The following is a 21,871-nucleotide window of genomic DNA, read 5'->3' as shown; positions in this document are numbered from 1 at the left end:
TGTAATTTACTAGTCGTACTAAAATGTACTAAAACATTTTGGCAGAACGCAGTATGGATCAACAAATTCATCAATTGATCCATGTATAAGGCGCTCTGCATTATAAGGCGCATTGTGGTTTTTTGAGTAAATTTTAAGTTTTTATATTCGCCTAATAGTGCGGAAGATACGGTACTCCACATAAAACAGTCACATTTAGAAAGTTTAGCCAAACCTTTGATCGCTTCGCTTTCACAGCTGACATGTTTGTTGTTAGACGCGTTAGAAGTAGCGTTTCCGGCAGCAGCGTCATGATTAATTGACGGTTGCTGGATAAACACACTACCATTAGTGGTATCGTTTGTATAGAATCTTTACGGTGCTACGGTACCGACCCAATTTGGTACAGGTACCAAAAAGTATTGATCCACTGTATGCATCCCTAATCGTTAATGACGAGAACAAAATAACGTGGCCTTGTACGTATTTTGTCAGCATGGCAACAAGCGAGGCCAACATGACAAGTGCTTTCTATATTTTGTCAAACGCGAATGTTGGCCTTTTAAAGGGTCCTAAAAATTCTGAGCTGAAAATAAGTGGTCGCCGCAAATTCTGCTGCGCTCTTTCCGCCTGCACGCCTTTGAACTTTTTTCCCCTCCCTCACGTAGACGTCTGGTCTTGATTGCTTTCCCGGAGGAGATGGCGTTCGCCAGGGTCCTGTTCCTGCTGCTGCTGACTGCCGCGGCAGAGGGCCAAGAAGGCGAGGACTCGCCAGCGGCAGCGCTCCCCGCGGGTTGCAGCTGGGGCCTGGGGCGGCCCTACACCCTCCTGTGCGACCTGGACACTGCCTGGGGCGTGGTGGTGGCGAGTGTGGCAGCGTGCGGAACTCTCGTGACCGTCCTGTTGACCTCGGTCCTGCTGTGCCGCCTGCAGCGCATCGGCGAGGCAGAGAAGCGCAGTGGCGTGGGGCCCATCCTGCTACTGCTCCTGGGCGTGGCGGGCTTGTTCGGCCTGAGCTTCGCCTACCTGATCGAGCGTGACGAGTTGCTGTGCGTGCTGCGACGGGCCCTGTGGGGGCTCCTGTTCGCCCTTTGCTTCTCCTGCCTGCTCGTGCAGGGGGTGCGCCTGCGCCGCGTGGGGCGCGAGCACCGCGGCCCGGGGAGCTGCGCCCTGACGGGCCTGGCCTTGGGCCTGAGCGCCGTGCAGGGCATCATCGCTGCCGAGTGGCTCCTCCTGACCGTGCTGAGGGAGGGCCGGGCCGCCTGCGAGTACCTGCCCATGGACTTCTCGTTGGCCTGCAGCTACGTGCTAGCGCTGCTGCTGGCCGCCGCTGCTGCCGCTGCGCTGGCCCTGTGTGGCAAGACGCGGCGCTGGCGCTGCAACGCTGTCTGGCTGCTGGTCACCTGCCTCCTGTCCCTGCTGCTGTGGGCGGCCTGGGTGGGCTTCTACCTCTATGGCAACGCCTGGCTGAGCAAGTCGCCAGAATGGGACGAGCCAGCGCTGGCCGTGGCCCTGGTGGCCCAGGGTTGGCTGCTGCTGGTCTTCCACGCCATTCCCGAGGCGCACGTGTGCCTGAAGCCGCCGCCGCAGCCCACCGTGCCAGACTACTTTGACACGTCGCAGAACTCCACTCGGATGAGGGAGACCAGCTTCGACGATGACATCCCACTTTCGCACAGGCAGTTTGTGGAGGACCAAGGCTTCGGATACAACGACGACAACGCTGCAGGTACGCTCGCGTCAGGTCGAGACCAAAGCGAAAGGCACAGCCTACACACCACCCAACAATTCACCAGTGAGTGAGCTAATGCACTTACTTGCTCACTTTCTTGGCAATTTTTTGGGACGGCAAACCTGCTTTTATGGCGGCGGCCATCTTGGAATTCCTATGGCGATGGACTGCCTCCTCCATATCAGAATTGCAACGAAAGCATTTTGCCCATTAGCGCACTTTCTCTCCTGGTTTCTGCAAATTGTAGCGGTGACAAAACATACGGTAATGCCCTCGCATGTGGAAAAGGAGAGTCACAAGCGCCACAGACGGTGAAAAAGAGAAATGACTGCTGTCGGCGCAACTCATGCCAAGGCGCTCACACAGAAGCATACCGGCTTCCAAAACTCCGGCCACACATTCAACACAGCATAGAATACGATGGACCGACCGTGACACTGTTTTTTGTTGTTTTTTTAAGGCAGATTCAGATATCCGGCAGGGAACAATTCTGTTCACCCACTAATTTGAAAAAATAGATAATGTATCTGCAAATTCATCTTTTTGGATCCTTTAGAGCAGGGGTGCTCAAACTTTTTCAGCTTACGAGCTACTTTTAAGATGACCAAGTCACAAAGATCTACCTACTACAATAAATAAATAAATAAATAAATAATATAGTGCGTGTATTTTTGGAACGCACTTAGAAAATGACATTGTGAGAAAATTAAGTCCAACTCCCATTCCGTATAAAAGTGATACGTTTTTGGCTTCTTAATTGGTCCAGCAACCCCACTCATTTTTGATGGTCATAAACTTTCTTTTGTTTAAAAGAACAAAGCGAGTGCGTGCATTGATAAGCTTATAAACGTTAGCGGTTTGTGTGTGCGCGGCCGTTAAACATGCTGCGGTGAGGGGTTGTAGTCACTGTCTATTGCGCATGTGCGGTTCACTGTGATTGCCTCCCGACAGGCCTACCTGTATGTCAATCAAGCGATGGGCTTGATTCTAGCATACAGCATTTTTTTTTTTTTTTGAACGTCATGCGATCGACCAGTAGTAGCTTGGCGATCGACGTATTAAGCACCCCTGCTTTAGAGCTTACAACAAAGATGAATTGCAGGAAGAATATTTGCCAGTTTCACCACCAATTTTATGATCTTATTTTGTAATGTGGGAAAAAATGTTTTTGATCATTTGAAAAGGGGCAAATAACAGCTGATTAAATCTGCCAAAATATTAATTTTAATAAAGTCATGACTTTATCTTGAACCGGTTAATTTGTTGTTTTAAAGCATGGCACAATTGTTACAAACAACACATTTTAAGAAAACGGCTGTTTGCGCACGTTGGGCTCAAGGTGCTCGCTGACTTAGACTCGTGCTTGCATGCAGGCCTGAGAAGTGGTGGCGGGCAGCACAACAGCAACACGGGCGCCAGCAGGCCCAGTGCGCCCTTCCGCAGCAACGTCTACCAGCCTACCGAGATGACCATGATCCTCAACGGGGGGGCGGTGAGTACGTTCTCCCTCCCTTCCCAGGCACAATCACGCCTACGGAAACTGTTGCAGCAATTTGTCATTTAAAACCGTTTCCAATTTTAACATTATGCTGCTTGTCAGACTCAATGTTCTTTTTTTGCCCGATCGCGTAGGTACCCTCGGCCCCTCCCACCTACACGGGGAGGCAGCTGTGGTGAGCGGATCGTACGGACGAGGGGGCGGCGCAGTTTCCCAGGGGAGGCGAGCGTACTTCAAAAAAATAAATACATAGATTTTACTTTGTACAGATGGCGTGCCAATCAAATAAGGAGGCCATGGAGGACAGAGCTAAATGTCTCATAAAGCGAGGCTTTTTCTTTGGCGTGAGTGCAGCACTGTAAGCATCCTTCAAACTGTGAACATCCTTCATTTGGCTCTGTCCTTCATCACTGTGTCAACGACAACCGTTTTTTTTTTTGGTTTTTTTTTGCATGAACATGAAATGTGATAATGAAAAAGCACAACCTGCATACAAGCACTGGAAGCAAGCATCCCAACTGCCGCATCACTGAATGGCGGCCAAACATCAGGCCACTTTGAAACAGGGAAGAAAAAAGCGTTTCTGGAAGAAAACAAGACAAAGTTTCGAGCCATTTGCAGTGCAGGTTGGAAAACGGAAGGAGGGGGAGTACAACAGTGAAATCTTGCTCTCTTCCTCCTTGTCCTGGCGTCTGGATGTTGCACCACGCTGCTTCTTAATTCTGTCCTCCTCCAAACTGTGGCACTGATGCAGTACATATACAGACGACACAAAAAGGCCAGGCTGCTTGTTGAAATTTCTCTTGTCATGCATGAACCACCGACCGGTGTTTCCCAACCTTTAGCGAGCCGAGTCAGGCAAATAGGCGTTAGAAAAAGCGCTCAAGACAACACCAAATGGAAAAAAGAGGCAAGAGTGCAAAAGACAAACCGCAGTTTGGGGTCATCCGACGTGCGGCTTGCCTATTGCGACATCCAACTGGCTGTAGAACGTTTGTGAGCTAACGTACTCCAGCCAACTGTAAAGCTTGCACGGAAATTGAAGATGGAGCGAGCGATGCCATCCAGACCATGGATTGAAGAAGTGGAGACAGTACGTTAGCCGGCCGGCTCACGGCCAGTCATCTCTACAGTTTCATTTACTAACGTCCTCATGGCATGAAAGGAGTACAACTTCAAGGTCACGGACGCGACGACGTACAACGGGCAAGCGTATCTATGGCTCAATCGCAGGCAGGGCTTTCGTTTTCAAACCCATTTACTACGTACAGTCTGCTCGCTACTTGTGCGCTTCATTTGGAACACAACCTGTTGTAGCTTCAGCCATCTTGCCCGAAAACACTCAACTGTCCTACATTTATTCTATACAATTGCTAGCATACATCTTGGATTCAATCGATCACGTTTGGGGATCACTGGCATCAGTGCACACGTTATCGACTGCTATTTTTAGTTGAAGTCTTTTTTTACATGGTTGCTTTGCATACACAAACATTTTCTTTGGACATTTTTGTAAGGTAAAATAATTTTAGGTCGCGGCAGTGTTATTTTACATTTTTTGTGCATCTGAGGTAAATAAATAGCTGTGAATAGAAATGAGCACAACTTTATGCAGTAAGCTAGACAAGATTTCAATACTGATCAGTGTTGATCCAAAAAAAAAAAAAAAAACAGTCCTAGTGGAGCCCTCTCAGCAACACAACCGCCAATGCCGTGCATTTGTCTGTGCCAAAACAGGAACCGTTACACGACAGGCCCAGACTCAGCTTGTCCTGCCACGTCGCTTGACGGGAACTAATGTGCGACAGGAACATGAGTAAACATTCCGGAACAGGGTCCAACATGGCTACACAGAAACGAGGCTTGACACAGGCAACGTGTGCATGTGATGACACACAGGACGGAGCAAGATTGCCGACACAGCTACAAGAAAAAGGAGAAAGTTCACGCGGTTGGGTCAACCACTGTATTAAATGGGACTGTGGGCAACAGGAACAAGGACTAACATGGAATAATATACTGTACAGCAGTGGTCACCAATCCTTTTTGCGCCACGGACCGGTTACGTGTCAGAAATATTTTCACGGACCGGCCTTTATAAAAAATAAATAGTACATTTATAATAAATATATACCGTATTTTCCGGACTATAAGTCGCTCCGGAGTATAAGTCGCACCAGCCATAAAATGCCCCAAAAAGTGAAAAAAAAAACATATATAAGTCGCTCCGGAGTATAAGTCGCATTTTGGGGGGCAATTTATTCGACAAAATCCCACGCCAAAAACAGTCATGAACGAGCAACAACAGGCTAAACGATAGCAACAACAGGCTAAACGATAGGTATGCTAACGTGACAAACACAAACAAAGAGCTGAGAACGGGCCTGACGTAACATATAGAGTGATTAAGGACAACTATTACATGACTAACATGTTTATAAAACTATCGGTGTCACTCCAATTCATTAGATCCATTGATCGTTCAATACAATAGCAACAGGCTAAACGATAGGTATGCTAACGTAACACAAACAAACGAGAAGCTGAGAACGGGCCTGACGTAACATATAGAGTGATTTAGGACAACTATTAATGAATAACATGTTTATAAAACCATCGGTGTCACTCCAATTCATTAAATCCATCGATCGTTCTTTGTCAACAATGGGTGCGCGTGGCTGAGGGCGCTTGCACTTCAAAATATTCCACAGGCTCATATAACGATAAACTATATTTCAAATAACTATAGTATAAGCAATAATATTATCAAACCATCCGTGCACTTTAAATCCATTAAATTCATCGATCAAATTCCTCGTCCTTTGTCAACATCGCCGCGCGTGCGCCCTGACGTCAGCCTCGTCTTTATTCCACAGATCTAGTATATAACTATATTGTAGCGTTAACAAAGTACAAGGATAGACGTGGGTTTGGTAAACGGCTCTTTATTAAACAAAACAAACTTTCAAGCGTGTGGCGGCGTGGACTTCCAGACATGAGAGCTCCATGGCATAGGACCGGGCGTGCGTAATGGCCATGTCCGAGCCCCATGCACCGTTCGCGGACAGCCACTCGGCCGAGCGCCGGCCCCCGACTCAGTAGAGTAGGACGGGGCGTGCGTAAAAGCTATAATAGTTTTTCAAACCTTCTATGTCACTCCAAATCCTTAATTCCTTCAAACTCTTTGTCCTCTATGTCACTTAGAAATGATCACCGCTAATGATGCCGGTAGTCCTTATGTGGGTACGTTTGTCCTTTATGTAAACAACGTTCGCAGACAGCCACTCGGCCGAGCGCCGGTCCCCGACTCAGTAGAGTAGGACCGGGCGTGCGTAAAAGCCATAATAGTTTTTCAAACCTTCTATGTCACTCAAAATCCTTAATTCCTTCAAACTCTTTGTCCTCCGTGTCACTTAGAAATGATCACCGCTAATGATGCCGGTAGTCCTTACGTGGGTACTTTTGTCCTTTATGTAAACAACCGCCGCGCCGCGCCGTGCCACTGACGTCACTTGAAATAGTAATCCATTGGTACATCACGGTTCTCCAAACTTTCTTTCTGCTGCTCGATTACTGTTTTCAGCTGCATATTTTACAACTTGAAGTTTGTAACCTGCAAAATATGAGTTTCTTTTTGGTGCCATTTTTCTTAAGCCCACCCAGTTGATGAGTCACGGCCAACGGTGAAATTGAGAGCGCCCTCATCCAGTTTTGTCTGAAAATATAATTTTTTTCAGATGTAGTGTTTTGTTTTGTTTATTTGGTTGTCTGCTTTATCGGCGATTTTTTTTCATATACCAAGACACACAAAGAGATTGAAATTACGTTCCCACTATCCCTCAGTGAGATAGTACACATATGCATACAAGCAATACAAAAAAACCCAAGAAGGCACAAACAACGAATAAATAAGAGTGTTGAATAAATGATAAATAAACAAATAATAAATAATAATAAATATAAGAGGAGCAAAAATGGAGCAAGTGTACATACAGCAGACAGTGGACTTGGATATGGTGCTTTAAAGTGTTAATTGCTTTATTTGATGTTTTCTCTATTTTTTATGTTTTGAATCTGTTCAAGATAAAGATATAAAAGCATGTGAAGTGATCAACTATACTAAAAATACCATGGGAAGTGATCAACTTTACTTGTAAGTAAGTGATGTCTTAATGATCAAGTAAAAATTTGTGAAACAAAACTTATATAAGTCGCTCCTGAGTACAAGTCGCCCCCCCCACCCAAACTATGAAAAAAACCGCGACTTATAGTTCGGAAATTACGGTAAATACGATGAAATAAAATGATACGACTGGCATAATAACAAGTATAAACGACATATTTTTTTAAATTATTTATTTATTATTTATTTTTTATTAAATTTTATTAATAAAACTCACCATTACATTGAATTAGTGGGAGCACAGGGCTTGTTTCTCAGAAACGAGCCGGTCCCATCTAGGCGTAATCGGAGACAATGACACCCGAAGTGGTTACGGTTTGTCTTTTAATGCAGGATGCTTGGTCTCCATGTGCCGAAGCAGTTTTGAAGGCTTCATTGCCTTGTTAGCTAGCCTGTCGCCACATATTATGCAGAGTGGGCTTAGCGCGTCAGTCACCTGTGGCGACAAATCCATATTTTAAGTAGGACTCCAGAAATGTTCTTTTAAATGCAGCTTTCCTTTTCTTAGAAGTCGTAGCCTCTTCTTCAGTCTCCTCATTGGGCTTTTTTCCCTTTCTGAAGCTTTCCAAATATCTCTGTTTCTTGCTCATTTTTGCTTGCTTTTCGGGCTCGACTGAGGTGACATGTCACGTGACTGAGACGAGCGTCTTGACCTGAACTGACGGATGTAATTGGGAGAGAATTGCCAATTTTTTAATATATTTTTCAAAATAAATTCTTACTCATTTTTGCTAGCTTTATGGGCTCGACTGGGGAAACATGTCACGTGACCGGGACGAGCGTCCTGACCTGAATTAATTGATCGTCGATAAATTTTTTTTTTTTTCCCCTGTGCGGCTTGGCGACCCGGTATCAAGTGACCCACGGACCGGTACCGGTCCGCGGCCTGGTGGTTGGGGACCTCTGCTGTAGAGTATTCATGGCGAGCTTTACCAACCCAAAGGAGAGCTTCTTCCGTGCTTCCACTGGAGTGTCAAACAACATGGACTCCGGCGACAGGGTCAATCATGGGATACAGGAACAAGGCGAGCGAGGATCAACTTGAAGAGTCAAAGTGGGACGTTTTCAACACTTTTCACTCAGTGTGGAGTATTTCAAACAAAAGATGTGACTGTAGCGTTTGCACTGTTGACTACCTGCAGTACGTGTGCATGCTCATCAGCACCGTGTAAGACCTCCTTTTCAATACTTGTTCTTTAGGTGACAAATCTTCATTTTCATAGTTCTCAGTGGGTTCTTTGGCAGGTTCTTTTGCTCCACATCAGAAGGGGGAAAAAAAAATGCCGTTATCGCTGGACCCAATCAAGAGGGGGCACCTTAGGTCTCATCTCTGTGTTGTGATTGTGGTGAATTTGCACAACATTTCTGTGTTCAATGGCGGTGGATGGCCAAGTTTGAATGGCGTTTTTTTTTTTTGGGGGGGGGGGGGTCAATGTCAGTTCTACTCCCCCAGTCCTTGCCTGTCCTGTCCTAATGTGTGTTCTGCCTTCAGACCGACAGGCCGAGGTGATCTTGCTTTTCACAGCTGAACTCTGAAATCATGCAGCATGCAAATGTAGTTTTATTTGTTCATCCCCTCCCCCACCACCCCCACTACTAGCAAGAGACAATGACTAAAAAAATAAATGAATTTAAAAAAAAAAAGGAAAGCAACCGGCTCTTTATTTCACAAAACAAGAGCTCAACAACATACGAGCTCTGTCCTCTATGTTATAAACAACTTCAGACTTATTGTCAGTTGCAGTTCCAATTATGCCACAGGCCTAGTGCAACCTCATGCAGTTTAAAGTGGAAATAACATGTGAAGTGATCAACTATACTCGTAAGTAGGTAATGTGCTAATGATCAAGTTATAATGTGTTAAAAATTTCACATAAGTCACTCCTGATTATAAGTCGCACCCCCGGCCAAACTATGAAAAAAACTGCACTTATGGTCCAGAAAGTATGGTATGTGAAGCAGTTTCTGTCAAGATGTCAAGATGTGTCAGAAAAGGTCCTGCTTTTTGTGACGCCGTGTCTTTTAAATTGGCGACGGTGTGGCCGAGGACCTGGGCACAGAGTCCATGTACCTGCGGTCCTGCTCGTCCAGGCCGGGTGGGCCGCCCGCTGCTCGCTCACCGCCGCCGTCCAGGAGAGAGAGGGGAGAGAGCATGTTGACACACAAGTCGGAGTTGTCAGACTCTGTGCTTTCCGTTGTCTCTGTGATGCTTGCGCCCACTGTGGACACATCAAAAGGTAGCCTGTGGGTGGTGCACAATGAGCACTTGAATCAAACTGATTTGACTGGCATGCTGATGCATCTGTTGCTGGGCTTTGGAAAGGAGGGTGTGGGATTGTGGGGGAGGGGGCAAGCAGACAGTACCCCCCCAATCAGATAGAATGTCAGGCCAGCAGCCTTGCTGTGGTGTGGAATGTGTGTGCGCTGAAAGCGGCAGCACATTCAAGCAGGCGGGGACGTGTGCCCAGCTGCCACGCACGCTGCTGAGTCAGCATCTCAAGGCGCACACGAGGGAATTTGGCGAGCGAAGGCCGAGAGGCAACCAGGTTGCGAGACGCTCTTCTTCGTCGGGTAACGGCAGTTAGCATGCCAGTTGTCATTCAGTCTCACCTCGCTTCTCCAGTCTAGCCCAGAATTCATTGACGGCCTTGGGAATGTTTCGGGTTAGCCTCAGGTTCTTCTGCCACTGGCGCAGCTCCTGCACATGAGGCTGTGCCCTGACCTGCACACAAAGCACAAGCGCATACCATGGTCATGGCTCCAATGTTGTACGGGTGCAACTTTTGGCCCTTCTGTCAAGCAAAATCAGCGCTCGCTCACACCTGCCCGACAAAGGCACATTCGGACAAGTTGGCTCACCTGACAAAAGTGGACGTTGCTCGTATCCCTGTAACGTGCTATTCAAAATGCGTTCAAAATTGGACACACCGGAAAGATGTCATTCAATGAGACGCCCGTTTCTTGCACAGCGACAACTCAGGCTCAGCTGATAGCCCCCAACAAGTCTTAGCCATCAGCTGTGTGTGTGTGCGCGAGAGACAGGCATGGATGGATGGATTAGCGAGCAGTGCTGAGGCACACAATGTAAAGACGATTACATAACGTTGAGACCCTGCAGCCTTCGGTAGAGCTTGACAGGAGCAGGAACAACAGACGCATGTACTATACGCGAGCTTGTTTCCCACTCGTCTCCACCGTGTGCAATGTTTTGTTGCGGATGCGGAATAACAAACACACGCTCTTTTTCCAATTTCTGTTACACTGCAGTCAAAGTTGTATCACGCAGGTAAATAACCTGTTATATAACAGATGATAGTGTAAGCGTGTGTGAGCGCGTGTTGCGAAGAGCAGCAGCGAAGGGCTGACAAGAGCAGAACATTTGGATGACTAGAAACGTAATCCATCTAAAAATATTTGCTGTTGAAAATAAAGGACTGGCTCAAGGAGCGATTTGTTTTCCTAGTTTGTCTTTGTAGTCATAGTCACACTCTTGTGCAATGGGATGGGATACAATGCAATGCAAGAGCTGGTGTTCCAGACAAACGATTTGCATCTACGCATTGGCCATAGTGGTGCTCCTTCTGGCCATCAGGGAGCAGTATAAAACAGCCCAATATCTACTGTCAAGGGAGGTGGTCAGTAGTTGTTCTTCTGCAAACCGCAGTAACTTTGGGGCATGGATTTTTGGGAGCGGCCCTTAGCCACTTGGCAGCGGGGAAAGATGCTTTGTGATTAACAAAACCGAGTGAACTCGTATCTCCAGGTGCAGTGACATGTTCAGTAGTGCAACCAATCCAATCCTTTGCGCCCCTTGGTAAGCACAAGCTTGGGAATGGCTCTTGACGATAAATGCCTCCTCTCCGGTGTCGCTCAAAACTCAGTAAACCTAATTTTGTGAGCACAAGACCGATTGAACTCGAGTGAATAATCACTTCCACCCAGAAACCATTATGCGGGTTTTGCATAGACACAACGTGACTGCCAAAATGATGACACGCACACAAACAGGCACAGAGTCGCCGCATGCCCAAAATATCCTGGGCAGCTTCAATAAGTAATGAGGCTCTTGTGTCCTCCAAGATGCCCCAAGTGCTGCGTTTGGAGGGAATTAAGGTGATTGGTTGTTGCTTGTTCCTCGACACGCAGCACTTTGGGAGGAAGACGGTTGCTCTACTCGTGCCTTAGCTTTGAGCATCTGAGTGGATACGCAGTTTCAACTTGTCGTGCTGGTCGTGTGTATGTGTCAGCTCGTGCCCTCACTGGGACCGTCACATGCAGAAAAGTCAGAGCATAGCGTTAGTGCTGAGACATTCGTCCTTCTACTAGTGTGCCCAACTGTCTTATCGGGAGGGCGGTGAGCATAGCAGGACTTGCACCTTGAACGAGGTCTCACCATTGTCAAAGAAATGCTCAAACAGCAGTTGAACGAGAAATAGAACAATAGCCAGCATGGCTCAGCTGACTTTGAGCATGTGACATCCAGGCGAGGAAAGGAAAGAGAAGAAACAGACGGCAAGATGCTAGCGCCACATTGTGCAGATGGCAATGTCTACATTGGGACTGTGGCCGTGTGCTCAACTAGCTTAGTGCAGCCAAGCGTCGACCAGAAGCCAGGAGATGCTGAATTTGACCCTCCCCCCCTCCCCGTCCCTGACTCATTGCGCTCTCTACTGGTCAGCCACGGGTACCGCACATGTTGTTTCTAATCTCGGCTGTGTGATGTGCACCTTGTAGCCCCTCCAGAAGGACTGGATGATCAACGTAGCCTGCTCGTCACTCAGCTGCAGGAAGAGCGGGATGGGCGGCCTTGGACTGGCAACGTTGGGGAAAAAACAAAAACAAGCGTGTCATATGACTTGCCACTAGACGCACAATGTGCTTCAGACAGGAGCAATCGTCTTAATGTTTTGCATATGCCTTCATTCCAAATTGCACTCACTGCATGCTGAGCCAGGCTCTGACAAATGGGATGTTGTTGAACTGACGGGGGGGCTGTCCTTGTCGGCGGGGATTGTGACTGACAGAGTGAGAGAGCAAAGACAGAAAGGCATCACCTCTGGCTGCCTCCCCCAAAAATATAGCAAACGAGAAGACATGAGACTCACTTATAAAGCCACTCCACCAGGAAGTCGATGGGGTTAAACGTAATGACTTTCTTCTGAAACGCAACAGAGATACAGGACGTCGCTATGCTGCCCAAGCACTACAACCATTTGCAAAACAGATTTCAAAATGACTTTCAATCTTGTAAGCTTAGAAAGGCCATGGAGAGAAACAAGTTGGTGATGTCATTGGCAAGTGGCTGATTCGAAAGAGTTGCAAACAGGAAGAGGAGTGGCAAAATCAAAAGTAAGACCAAATCAATGGTGTCTGTTTGGTGTGACTTTTGGTGTCGGAAAAGCAAAGTGCGCACCTGCAGACAGCCTTGCTTCTCTGCTTCTTTCAGCACAGCCGCAAGTGCGGGCACCAGCACAGGGAACACTTTCTCTTCCATGTACTGCGTGACGGGATCTGATGCATGCCGCCACCGCCGCCATCAGCACCTCAATCATTCCATTCAAGCAAACAAATGACGCGGCGATCTTACGTTGGAACGATTGCGCGCAAAACGGAGGGTGGGCTCGCTTTTTGTCGCTCAGAGGAGGATCCACTCCAAACACGGAGAAACCGGCGTGGGCGGGGTGGTGCAGAAGCGGGTCCAAGTCGAGCAGTAGCGCGTTCTCCTCCTCCTCGTCATCCTCCATCAATATCTACGCTTAAGAAAGTTGAAGTTCAGGGAAAGCAGGGGCTGCCAGTTTTAAACAGGGCATCATACGTCTGCAACGTGTTCCATGAAACTGAATGAAGTTCTTCCAATGTTAATTTTTATTTTATTTTGTCCAATCAAATTTGAGCCTCTAGCTGTTGTAGTAAGTAGCACTTGTGGCACGCGGGCTTCCTCTTTTAGGTAATCAATATACAAATGATGTCTGTTTGGTGCTTGCTATGCATACAACCCGTTCACAAGCTTGTGGTGATCCCCCAGAGTAAGATGTTGACTTGTATTTAACTATTAGAAAAAAATGCAGAAAAATGGCTTTGGACTGGCTTACATTGGCAGAGGTGTGTGAGGTGCTGCTGTCTTTGGGTTCTGAACTGGTCCCAACAGGACAAAGAGGACATGGCAATGCTGCTTCAAAGTCTGGGAAGAAACACATGAAGACAAAAACGTTAATTTCAAAAACTCCTTTTGTGGCTTCCTGATTAAAATGGTCTTAGCTTAGCGCACTAAACATTGCCTCGAATCATCCTCTTCATTTGAAAAGGAAAAAAAAATCCAGATACTCTGATTTGTTCTGTTTTATAGCTTACACCATATAACTCAACTGTGCACACACTATTCCGGGATACGGACATTAAGATCAAAGGGAGAAAGTTTTTTTAAATCTCATCACGTAATCGCACTATCATGCAAAAGGCAGGCACCTCAATATTATGAAAGGCATATAAAAATGTTCACGTCATTTGAATGCTCCACAACTCATACATTTGCGCGGTTACGTTTTCAACGCTCACTCGAGTCGAGTCGTTGCTGAGTGTAATCAAGAGCAACGTTTCAACCTGAAGGTTATGCACGCAAGCCTCAATCATGACTCCGTTAATAATTAATAGAAATAGCGTGACCTTACCGGCACAAACCTCTTCCCAAAGGGACCTTTTGGCACCGGCTGGGTTTGGAATTCGTGAGGACTCGTCGGGTTGGTGGCTGAACATGATTTCGTTGCAAATTGCTCAGTTGCAACAGAAGACTGGCATATATTAGCCTTCAAACTCACTACTCAAGTATCCATGAGCGTTGTTAATTGGCAACACAAACTCAAACCTGCCCGTCATCGCTTTCATCGCAGCCTGTTGTGAATTAATGTTGGCCCGTGAGTGAACGGTTCGTTCAAAAGAACAAATCTATTCAGTGAACGAGAGTGAACGATTCACTTCCTAAAGTGATTCGTTCTTTTGTCAGTTCATATGACTTCAACCAGTAGGTGTCTGTAATGCCCATTGAAGCTGGTGCCAGCCCGCCGTAAAACAAAACGAAGAAGAAAATTACGTAACTTCACGTTCACGAACGAGTCGTGAATTGCATTTCCCGTTCACCAACGAACGAATCTATGAGTGAACGAATCAGTGAGTTAGTGATTCGTATTTCGCACATCGCGAGAACGGATCAGTGAGGGAACGAATCCGGACTTTCCCGTTCGCCAACAAGTCAATGGGTGAACTGCCTTCCCGTGCATCAACGGATCAGTCTGTGTAAACCAGAATGTAGATTTATGATTTACTTATAGTAAGTTTTAAATAACGTATATGCATATATATGCCTAAATATTGTTATCCAATATATCGACTGCAGTTTCACATTAGATTGCTGGTTTGAGATGTACTTTTATCAAAGTCAAAGTCAGCTTTATTGTATTATTATTATATTATTATTATTATTTTAATAAACATTTATGTATAACTTGTCTGGTGTTTTATTCCTTGTTTTTATATTCTCCAATCAACATAAAAATCTGACATTTGGTTAACTGCTTTATATGACAATATGTATGTGTTTTACGTTGTTATATAAATTGGTGCCCCCCAAATAACAAATGTCGGCATAACGTGTTTTTTCAACCTTTTATTCAAACACAAACACATTCGATATAATAACACCATCAACTATAAGCCAACAAATACAAAATTAAAACATCAATGTCGGCATAGCGTGTGTCGGCTGACAATGGCGTAGCGGCAATCCTGTCTGTCACTCATTCGTGAATCTTCGCGAACGACCAATCAGCAGCAAGCGATAGATGGAGGACGGACTTTACCAGTCAGTGACGTTTTTTCCTGTTCACAAACGGGTCAGTGACACAACTTCCCATTCACGACCACGTGAGAGATTGTTGCCAACGGATGAGTGTGTAGGTATTGTATTATAGAAAGACGTGTGTTTATTACCCCAGCCAATTATTATTATTATACATAATATTTTTTTTTGGTGGGGGGGGGGGGTAGTTGTATTGTTTGATTTGTATGGGTTGTTTCCACGGGATGTTGTGTTAAAAAACAAAACAAAAAAAAAACAAAAAAAAAACGGATCAGTGTGTGTGTGTGTGTGTGGGGGGGGGGGGGGACGATTCGTTTAACGATTCATTTGAACGAATGTTATGAGTGAACTGATTCTACAGATTCAGTTCACTTAAAAGAACTGGAATGCACACTATTGTGAATGTTGTCGGCTCGCGGTTGGTAAGCAGCCGCCGGTCGCTAAGGTATAGACTAAGTCGATTCTTCGACTTGTGTCTCAGGTTTTTGTAAAGATGCTCGCTCGTGTATGGGCACGTCTCAAGTTTTAATACGTGCCTTGTAACGAGGGGATGAGCGAACGAAGGGGGCACCTTGTTCATGTGACCACTAGGAGGCTCCCAAGGACAATTGATAGTTTGGAGCGCAATATTCGAGAAGGACAACGGCAGGAAAAAAATGAATTGATACAAAAGCTTTTTACTTCAAAAGGCACGTGATTCCACTTGATTTCACTTGATTTTGTGACTGTTTTAATCACCTTATTTCAGGCACCAGGTGGCACAGTGCTGCACTGGTTTGCACGTCCGTCTCACAAATACGAGTGCGCGGATTCGATTTCACTTCCGGCCCTCCCTGTGTGGACTTTGCATGTTCTCCTCATGCCCGCGTCCCACTGAGCGTTTTCCGGTCTAAAAGCGGTCTATTAGACCGCTATTTGGTACCTAGAAGTTGAAGAGGGAGCAACAACAATGTGTACATACGCTTATTAGTTCATACATAAGTAACTATCATTTTAATCAACGTGTATATATTCCTATTAATTTATATACTTTTAATGTCAATCAATGTGTAAATACTCTTATTAATTTATATAAACATAGTTGTTGAATCAGAACACTGACACAGTTCATAGAGCTCAGTTAACTTTCCATGACACATAGTCACAAAACATTCTGTAGATAACAGGACATTCAGGTGATAACAGAACAGATGTCTACCTCATAAGGACATCCTTCTTCTTTCCTTCTTTCCCCCTCCCTCGCTAGTTCCTGCTTTTGGTCAGTATAAAGCCTTCTGATCTGGAGTGTGACGTTGTTTCATCTGCTGAAGTACCTTGTGCGCTGACCGCCATTAAACAACCCAAGATCTTGCAAATAAAGAACCAACTGTTACTCCAAATCTTTGTTTTCCTTGCTCAATGACGGACATCTTGAACAAAACGCAATTGGTGACCCCTGACGCGATGTTCAGTTGAGCGATTTTTGGACAAAGAGGGGGAGAGGTTCTTCTTCGATCTGGAGGCCTGGGGCCCCACCTTTCAGGTCAGAAATCTTTTTCCTCCATAAATGGTGGCCTCCGCACCGAAGTGGTATTGTCTTTCCCGACCCCAAATTTAATAATTTATGTGGAGATGGTTGTTTCTTTGTTGAACAGAGTTAAAATTTCTGAGGTGGAGTCCGGAATTTTCTTTTACGTTGTGTTAAAACTTTGAGGTGGAATCCGGAGTTTTCTTTTATGTTGTGTTGAAACTTCCGATGTGGAATCCGGGGTTTTCTTTTATGTTGTGTTAAATATTTTATTTTATTATTATTTTCTGGAATGTCTGCTATACGCTCACTTGCTCCTTTTTGCTCCTCTTATTTATTTGTTGTGTTATTTATTCATTACTTATTCAGCACGCTGTTGTTTACTTGATTGTCTATTGTGTGCCATGTCTTGTCACCGTGGGATAGCGGGGAACGAAATTTCGGTTTCTTTGTGTATCTTTGGCATGTGAAGAAATTGACAATAAAGCTGACTTTGACTTTTGACTTTGAAACTTCCTAGCTGGAATCCGGGGTTTTCTTTTAAATTGTGTTATGTTGAATAGTGTTGTCTGTGCTGTTGAATACGTGGTCTGTGCTGTTGTTGTTTGGAGTCTGTTGAATTGATATTGAAATTGTCTGTGGAGAGAAACATAGTGTTCCGGCTCTTGTATTGTCTGTATTGTGGAGGGCCGGTGGCAGGGTGTTGGCTCTGTTGCTTATATGTTTGTGCACAATGTTTGTGTAATTCGAATGTCTTCCTTACGTGTGTGTGCGTGTGTGTGTGTGTGTGTGTGTGTGTGTGTTTGTGTGTGTGCGGAGAAGTGTTTCCGACAGACCGGATCTCTGGCAGTCCCCTGCAACTACACTCACTTGAAAGTCGTCTCCAGCTTCTCGTACCACTGAAATATGGTGGGTGTGGCCAAAATGGTGGTGGAAGGAACTGCATGCCCCATCCCTTACACAAATCCATTCTTTGCACAAGCACCAGCTTCTTCTGTAAAGTCTTCTGGCGACAGGATAAAGCGACTGGGGCAGGTCAAGGATGTGACTGGAGGCTCTTAGCTCGAGTCCTGCACAGGGGTGGCGTGGGCGTGATGGTCGTTGGAAGATTGGGATTCAGGAACAAGATGTCTCTTCAGCAGCTCCCAATGTGACTGAGCAGCCCTATTCAGGGTCAGCTTTGCTGTAAAAAGTAAACACTCAATACCATCCCGGAGTCCCCCCAAGTCATCAGTGAACGGCTCATGACCTGGCGTATCCCCTTGGTGAAAGGTCGGTTTGCTACGCTACTCAGTGCATATGCCCCCAACCTGGATGCTGATAGCAACATCAAATATGCCTTTTACAAGTCTCTTGCAGCTGCCCTAACCTGATTTCAACGCCCGAGTTGGGACCGATGCCAAGCTGTGGACTAAGGTAATCAGAACCCATGGGTCTGGAAAGATAACATCTTGGATGCACCCGCGATCCAAACATCAGCACTTGCTGGACTATATAATAACATGGCAACAAGAGCAACAAGACAACTGCATAACCCGGGCCTTGCGTGGGGCTGAATGCTGGTGGTCGATGGTCACATCGACTGATCAGATCGAAGCTGAAGATGAAAACCCCCACAAAAAACAACAGCCAAGAAAGCGATTGAACTGCAGGGCCCTGGACTCTCCAGAGTGTACATCTCACTAATGCAGCAACTGGCTACGGGGCGTTCCACCTTGGAGGACTACAGTACCACCTGTGACATGGACAAAACTGAGGTCAACAATACATCAAGCTGCCTCTGAAACCATTGGCTTCACTCAGAAGCACCATCAAGACTGGTTCAACAACAGCTCGGTAGAAATAGAGGAGCTGTTGGACACCAAGCGAAAAGCCCATGCTGCCCTTCTCTCCAACCCTCACTCTCCATTGCTCCTCCACCATTACAAAACAACCAGAGCTGAGACACAGAAACAACTGCGACTCATGAAAAATGAATGGTGGCTCAAAAAAGCCCAGGAGATCAGGGAATATGCAGATGCTATTAACAACTACGCATTCTACGCTGCAAAATCCATCTATGGCCCACAAAAGCGAAGCATCGCTCCAGTAAGATCTGTAGACGTACTTGAGTTATTCAAGGACAAACAACAAATTCTCGAGCGTTGGGCTGAGCACTTCGACTCACTGCTCAATAAAATAAACCCCTTTGATCCATTAGTGCTCAATGCGCTCCCAAATCTCCTGCTATCTACATCCCTTGATGACCCTACCATGTTCAGTGAGGTCCTTACTGCAATCAGGAGCCTAAAAAAAAAACAAGAGGCTACCTTCTCAAGCGGAAGCTGTTCCACGTCTTAGTAACCATCAGGCACAGTAAGACCCTGCCTCAAGAATGGAAAGACAGCAACTGTTGCGGAGCCTGAGGACTGTATAGGGGGGGGGGGATATATGCTATTTTCGCCCCCGGGTGTCGGTCAGAACACAGGAGGGAGACGTGGTTCACTTTTGGTTGCTTTACTGAATTGTTGGCAAGCAACAGGCACTGTGGCTCATATGGGCATACAGGCGAACGGGCAAAAGGTATATACACTCGTTTGGTCGTAAGGATGTGAGAGCAGGAGTGTGTAATGTACATGGGTGAGTGTTTGGGTGTGTGAATGTGATTGTGTATGTATATTTGTGGTGTGTGGGTGATTCTTGTGAAAGGTGTGTGTGTGTGTGTGTGTGTGTGTGTGTGTGTGTGTGTGTGTGTGTGTGTGTGTGTGTATGTGTGTGTGGTTCTGCAACAGACAGAAATACAGCGCGTCAGTCAACGCTCAACTTCTGAAATCACACAACACTAGTAGGCGGCACACATTACTTAACTAACTGCGAGTTAGTCGCTGTGGCGCTGTTTAACGGCTACTCGTACGATGCGAGGCAAACTGAAAAGAGCGCGCCGAAGCTATCAAACGACGCATACACGAAACAAACCGCGATTAAACAAACGGCACAACAGTAGACAGTAGTAACACTTAAATGTATATACTTACTTTGAGGCAAAGACGCACATAATTACAGCAACATGCTCCGTCGATACCGGCAACTTTTAGCTTAAGCTTAAGCTTTTAGCACCAGCTCCGACGATCGCGATAAGCTGTGGTAACTCACACGGGATTTAAGGCGCGGTGACGTAACTGTCCAACATTTTAACCTCAACGTAGGAACCTTTCAAACAGCAACATCGGCACTATCTATAAGAAGAAAGGTGATAAATCATCCTGTGGTAATAGCCGTGGCACCGGCTCAGTGGCCTAGTAGTAGAGTGTCAGCCCTGAGACTGGAAGGTTGTGGGTTCAAACCCCGGCCGGGTCATACCAAAGACTATAAAAATGGGACCCATAGCCTCCCTGCTTGGCACTCAGCATTAAGGGTTGGAATTGGGGGGTTAGATCACCAAATGATTCCCGAGCGCGGCACCGCTGCTGCTCACTGCTCCCCTCTCCCCCAGGGGATGGATCAAAATCACATGGGGATGGGTTAAATGCAGAGGACAAACTTCACCACACCCAGATGTGTGTGTTACGAAGATCATTGGGACTTTAACTTTATCTCCTATCTCTCAGTAGCTGGCAAGGTACTTGCGAAAATGATGCTCTCTCGCCTTACATCTCTAACAGAGGGCATCCTTCCAGAGGACACAGTGTGGCTTAAGAAAGAACCGAAGTACACTGGACATGATTTTTACTGCCCGTCAAATCCAGGAGAAATGCAGGGAACAAACTTTATTGACCTCACCAAGGCCTTTGACACAGTTGATCGTGATTTGCTCTGGAGCATCCTCATGAAGTTTGGTGTTCCCCCCAAATTTCTCAGCATTTTAAAACAGTTTCACAATGGTATGCAGGCCTGTGTACTTTTAGGCAATGAACAGTCCTCATCATTCCCCGTGAAAGTAGGGGTGAAGCAGGGGTGTGGACTGGCTCCAGTGACCTTCAACCTCTTCCTGGCAGCAGCCACAGTCCTATTCCGTCAGTCCATCACGGAAGATAGCGGTGTCTCCATCGAGTTTCGCCTGGATGGCAACTTGTTCAACATCCGATGCCTACAGGCAAAGACGAAGATGGTAGACTCCAACATCCAGGAGCTGCAATATGCAGACGACTGCTACTTTCCTCGCCCACAGCCCTGATGCTGTGCAGTATGCTTTATAATTAGGGTGACCAGACGTCTTCTTTTTCCCAGTGAAGGAATGAGGTCGAAATACAAAAAGTCCTGCCTCGCTACAAAAACAGATATGCTCAAACCTCATTGAATAAAGTACATAAACAGACAAGTATATTCACATATTAAATAAATAAAAGAAACATTTGAAGCATATAATTATACCTACACACCAAATCAATAAAGAAGGCATAACTAGACATTTTTGATAAGTGGTGATGAGAAAGGTTTTTATAACTTTATGATCTGATATATTTCTGAGCACTTTGAAATAACAAATGACTTTTGATAGATTGCCTAAATAGCTTAATGACCCTTAAGGAACTGTGTAATGCATGCCTGATGTGTTTTCTCTGAATCATGGACACGACCAGAGTCGTCTTGACCGTTCAGTACTTGATTGTATCTTATGTTTTGACTAATGCTAGACGCCAGTTTTTGATTACTACTGAACGCTCTGCACAGAGGGAAATAGTTTGCCTAACAAAGCAAAGATACGGTTGAATGCGGTACGACAGTGTATGTCCAAGATTGGAGAAGAATGTTCACAGGAAGGTCACGTGGAGATAAAACCAGTGGGTGCCAGAAGGAGCCACCCGAGAACTCGGCCAAAGATGATCGCCAAGGCCGAGAGACAGGATGGAAGACAACAGCCCCCTCCACACACAGACACCAACAGCCCCCCACCAACACACCGAATCGCCCATAACCAGCACCACTCCCATGGAAGCAGACTCTCCTTCGAACTTGCCCCACCCCGAAGACTCATCGCCCATCAATCCCAGCCCACAATGTGCTACTGAATATAAAACTGATCTAACAACCTTGGACTTTGCCTTTTCTGAATGGAGACTTTCCGCTCTTGAAGGGCCCAGCGCTGTGTTGCACTTTCCTGAAAACAGAGCTTTCTGAACAAGAATTGTGATTGAACTCAA

At 46.0% G+C, this 21,871-nt stretch overlaps 2 protein-coding genes and 1 long non-coding RNA gene across 8 annotated transcripts in view; 2 read left to right on the top strand and 1 right to left on the bottom strand.

Moving 5' to 3' along the window:
- gprc5ba (G protein-coupled receptor, class C, group 5, member Ba) overlaps positions 1–9,041 on the top strand; it is a 16,829-nt gene extending 7,788 nt beyond the window's left edge. The window contains exons 2-5 of one of the 3 annotated variants that reach the window (XM_088357596.1): positions 648–1,708; positions 3,085–3,203; positions 3,344–3,384; positions 3,479–9,041. In XM_088357596.1, the coding sequence (XP_088213722.1) occupies positions 679–1,708; positions 3,085–3,203; positions 3,344–3,384; position 3,479 (1,191 nt within the window). In that variant the 5' untranslated portion in view covers positions 648–678 and the 3' untranslated portion in view covers positions 3,480–9,041. The other 2 variants (XM_088357595.1, XM_088357594.1) reach the window with 2 other exon arrangements.
- iqck (IQ motif containing K) lies at positions 9,023–19,855 on the bottom strand. Of its 4 annotated transcripts, none has more exons than XM_088357600.1 (9): positions 19,766–19,855; positions 13,485–13,573; positions 12,980–13,142; positions 12,806–12,903; positions 12,498–12,550; positions 12,332–12,409; positions 12,120–12,204; positions 10,003–10,114; positions 9,023–9,611 (listed from the first exon to the last, which is right to left on the bottom strand). In XM_088357600.1, the coding sequence occupies exons 3-9, from the start codon at positions 13,134–13,136 to the stop codon at positions 9,415–9,417; spliced, it is 780 nt and encodes a 259-aa protein (XP_088213726.1). In that variant the 5' UTR covers positions 13,137–13,142; positions 13,485–13,573; positions 19,766–19,855; the 3' UTR covers positions 9,023–9,414. The 4 variants fall into 4 exon arrangements, with proteins under 4 accessions (XP_088213726.1, XP_088213725.1, XP_088213723.1 ...); XM_088357599.1 differs by lacking the exon at positions 19,766–19,855 and adding an exon at positions 14,061–14,338; XM_088357597.1 differs by lacking the exon at positions 19,766–19,855 and adding an exon at positions 13,671–13,804.
- LOC148383150 (uncharacterized) lies at positions 15,564–21,871 on the top strand. The gene is made up of 2 exons (XR_015853346.1): positions 15,564–16,766; positions 17,574–21,871. It is a non-coding gene; the product is annotated as an uncharacterized LOC148383150 (long non-coding RNA).

The sequence above is a fragment of the Syngnathus floridae genome, chromosome 17, assembly GCF_059516105.1.
Source record: "Syngnathus floridae isolate MCC-2025c chromosome 17, RoL_Sflo_1.0, whole genome shotgun sequence".
Classification (NCBI taxonomy): Eukaryota; Metazoa; Chordata; class Actinopteri; order Syngnathiformes; family Syngnathidae; genus Syngnathus; species Syngnathus floridae.
Note: the sequence above shows the minus strand (reverse complement) of the source record. Positions and strands in the feature narration are given on the sequence as shown.

Bases quoted from the DNA above. Each gene is read 5' to 3' on its own strand.
- iqck (XM_088357597.1), bottom strand. From the start codon at position 13,788: ATGTCCGTATCCCGGAATAGTGTGTGCACAGTTGAGTTATATGGTGTA. The intron at 13,574-13,670 runs GCAATGTTTAGT...GTTTCTTCCCAG, and splicing joins AATGAAGAGGATGATTCGAG to ACTTTGAAGCAGCATTGCCA. The intron at 13,143-13,484 runs GTAAGCCAGTCC...TCTTAAGCGTAG, and splicing joins CCTCACACACCTCTGCCAAT to ATATTGATGGAGGATGACGA.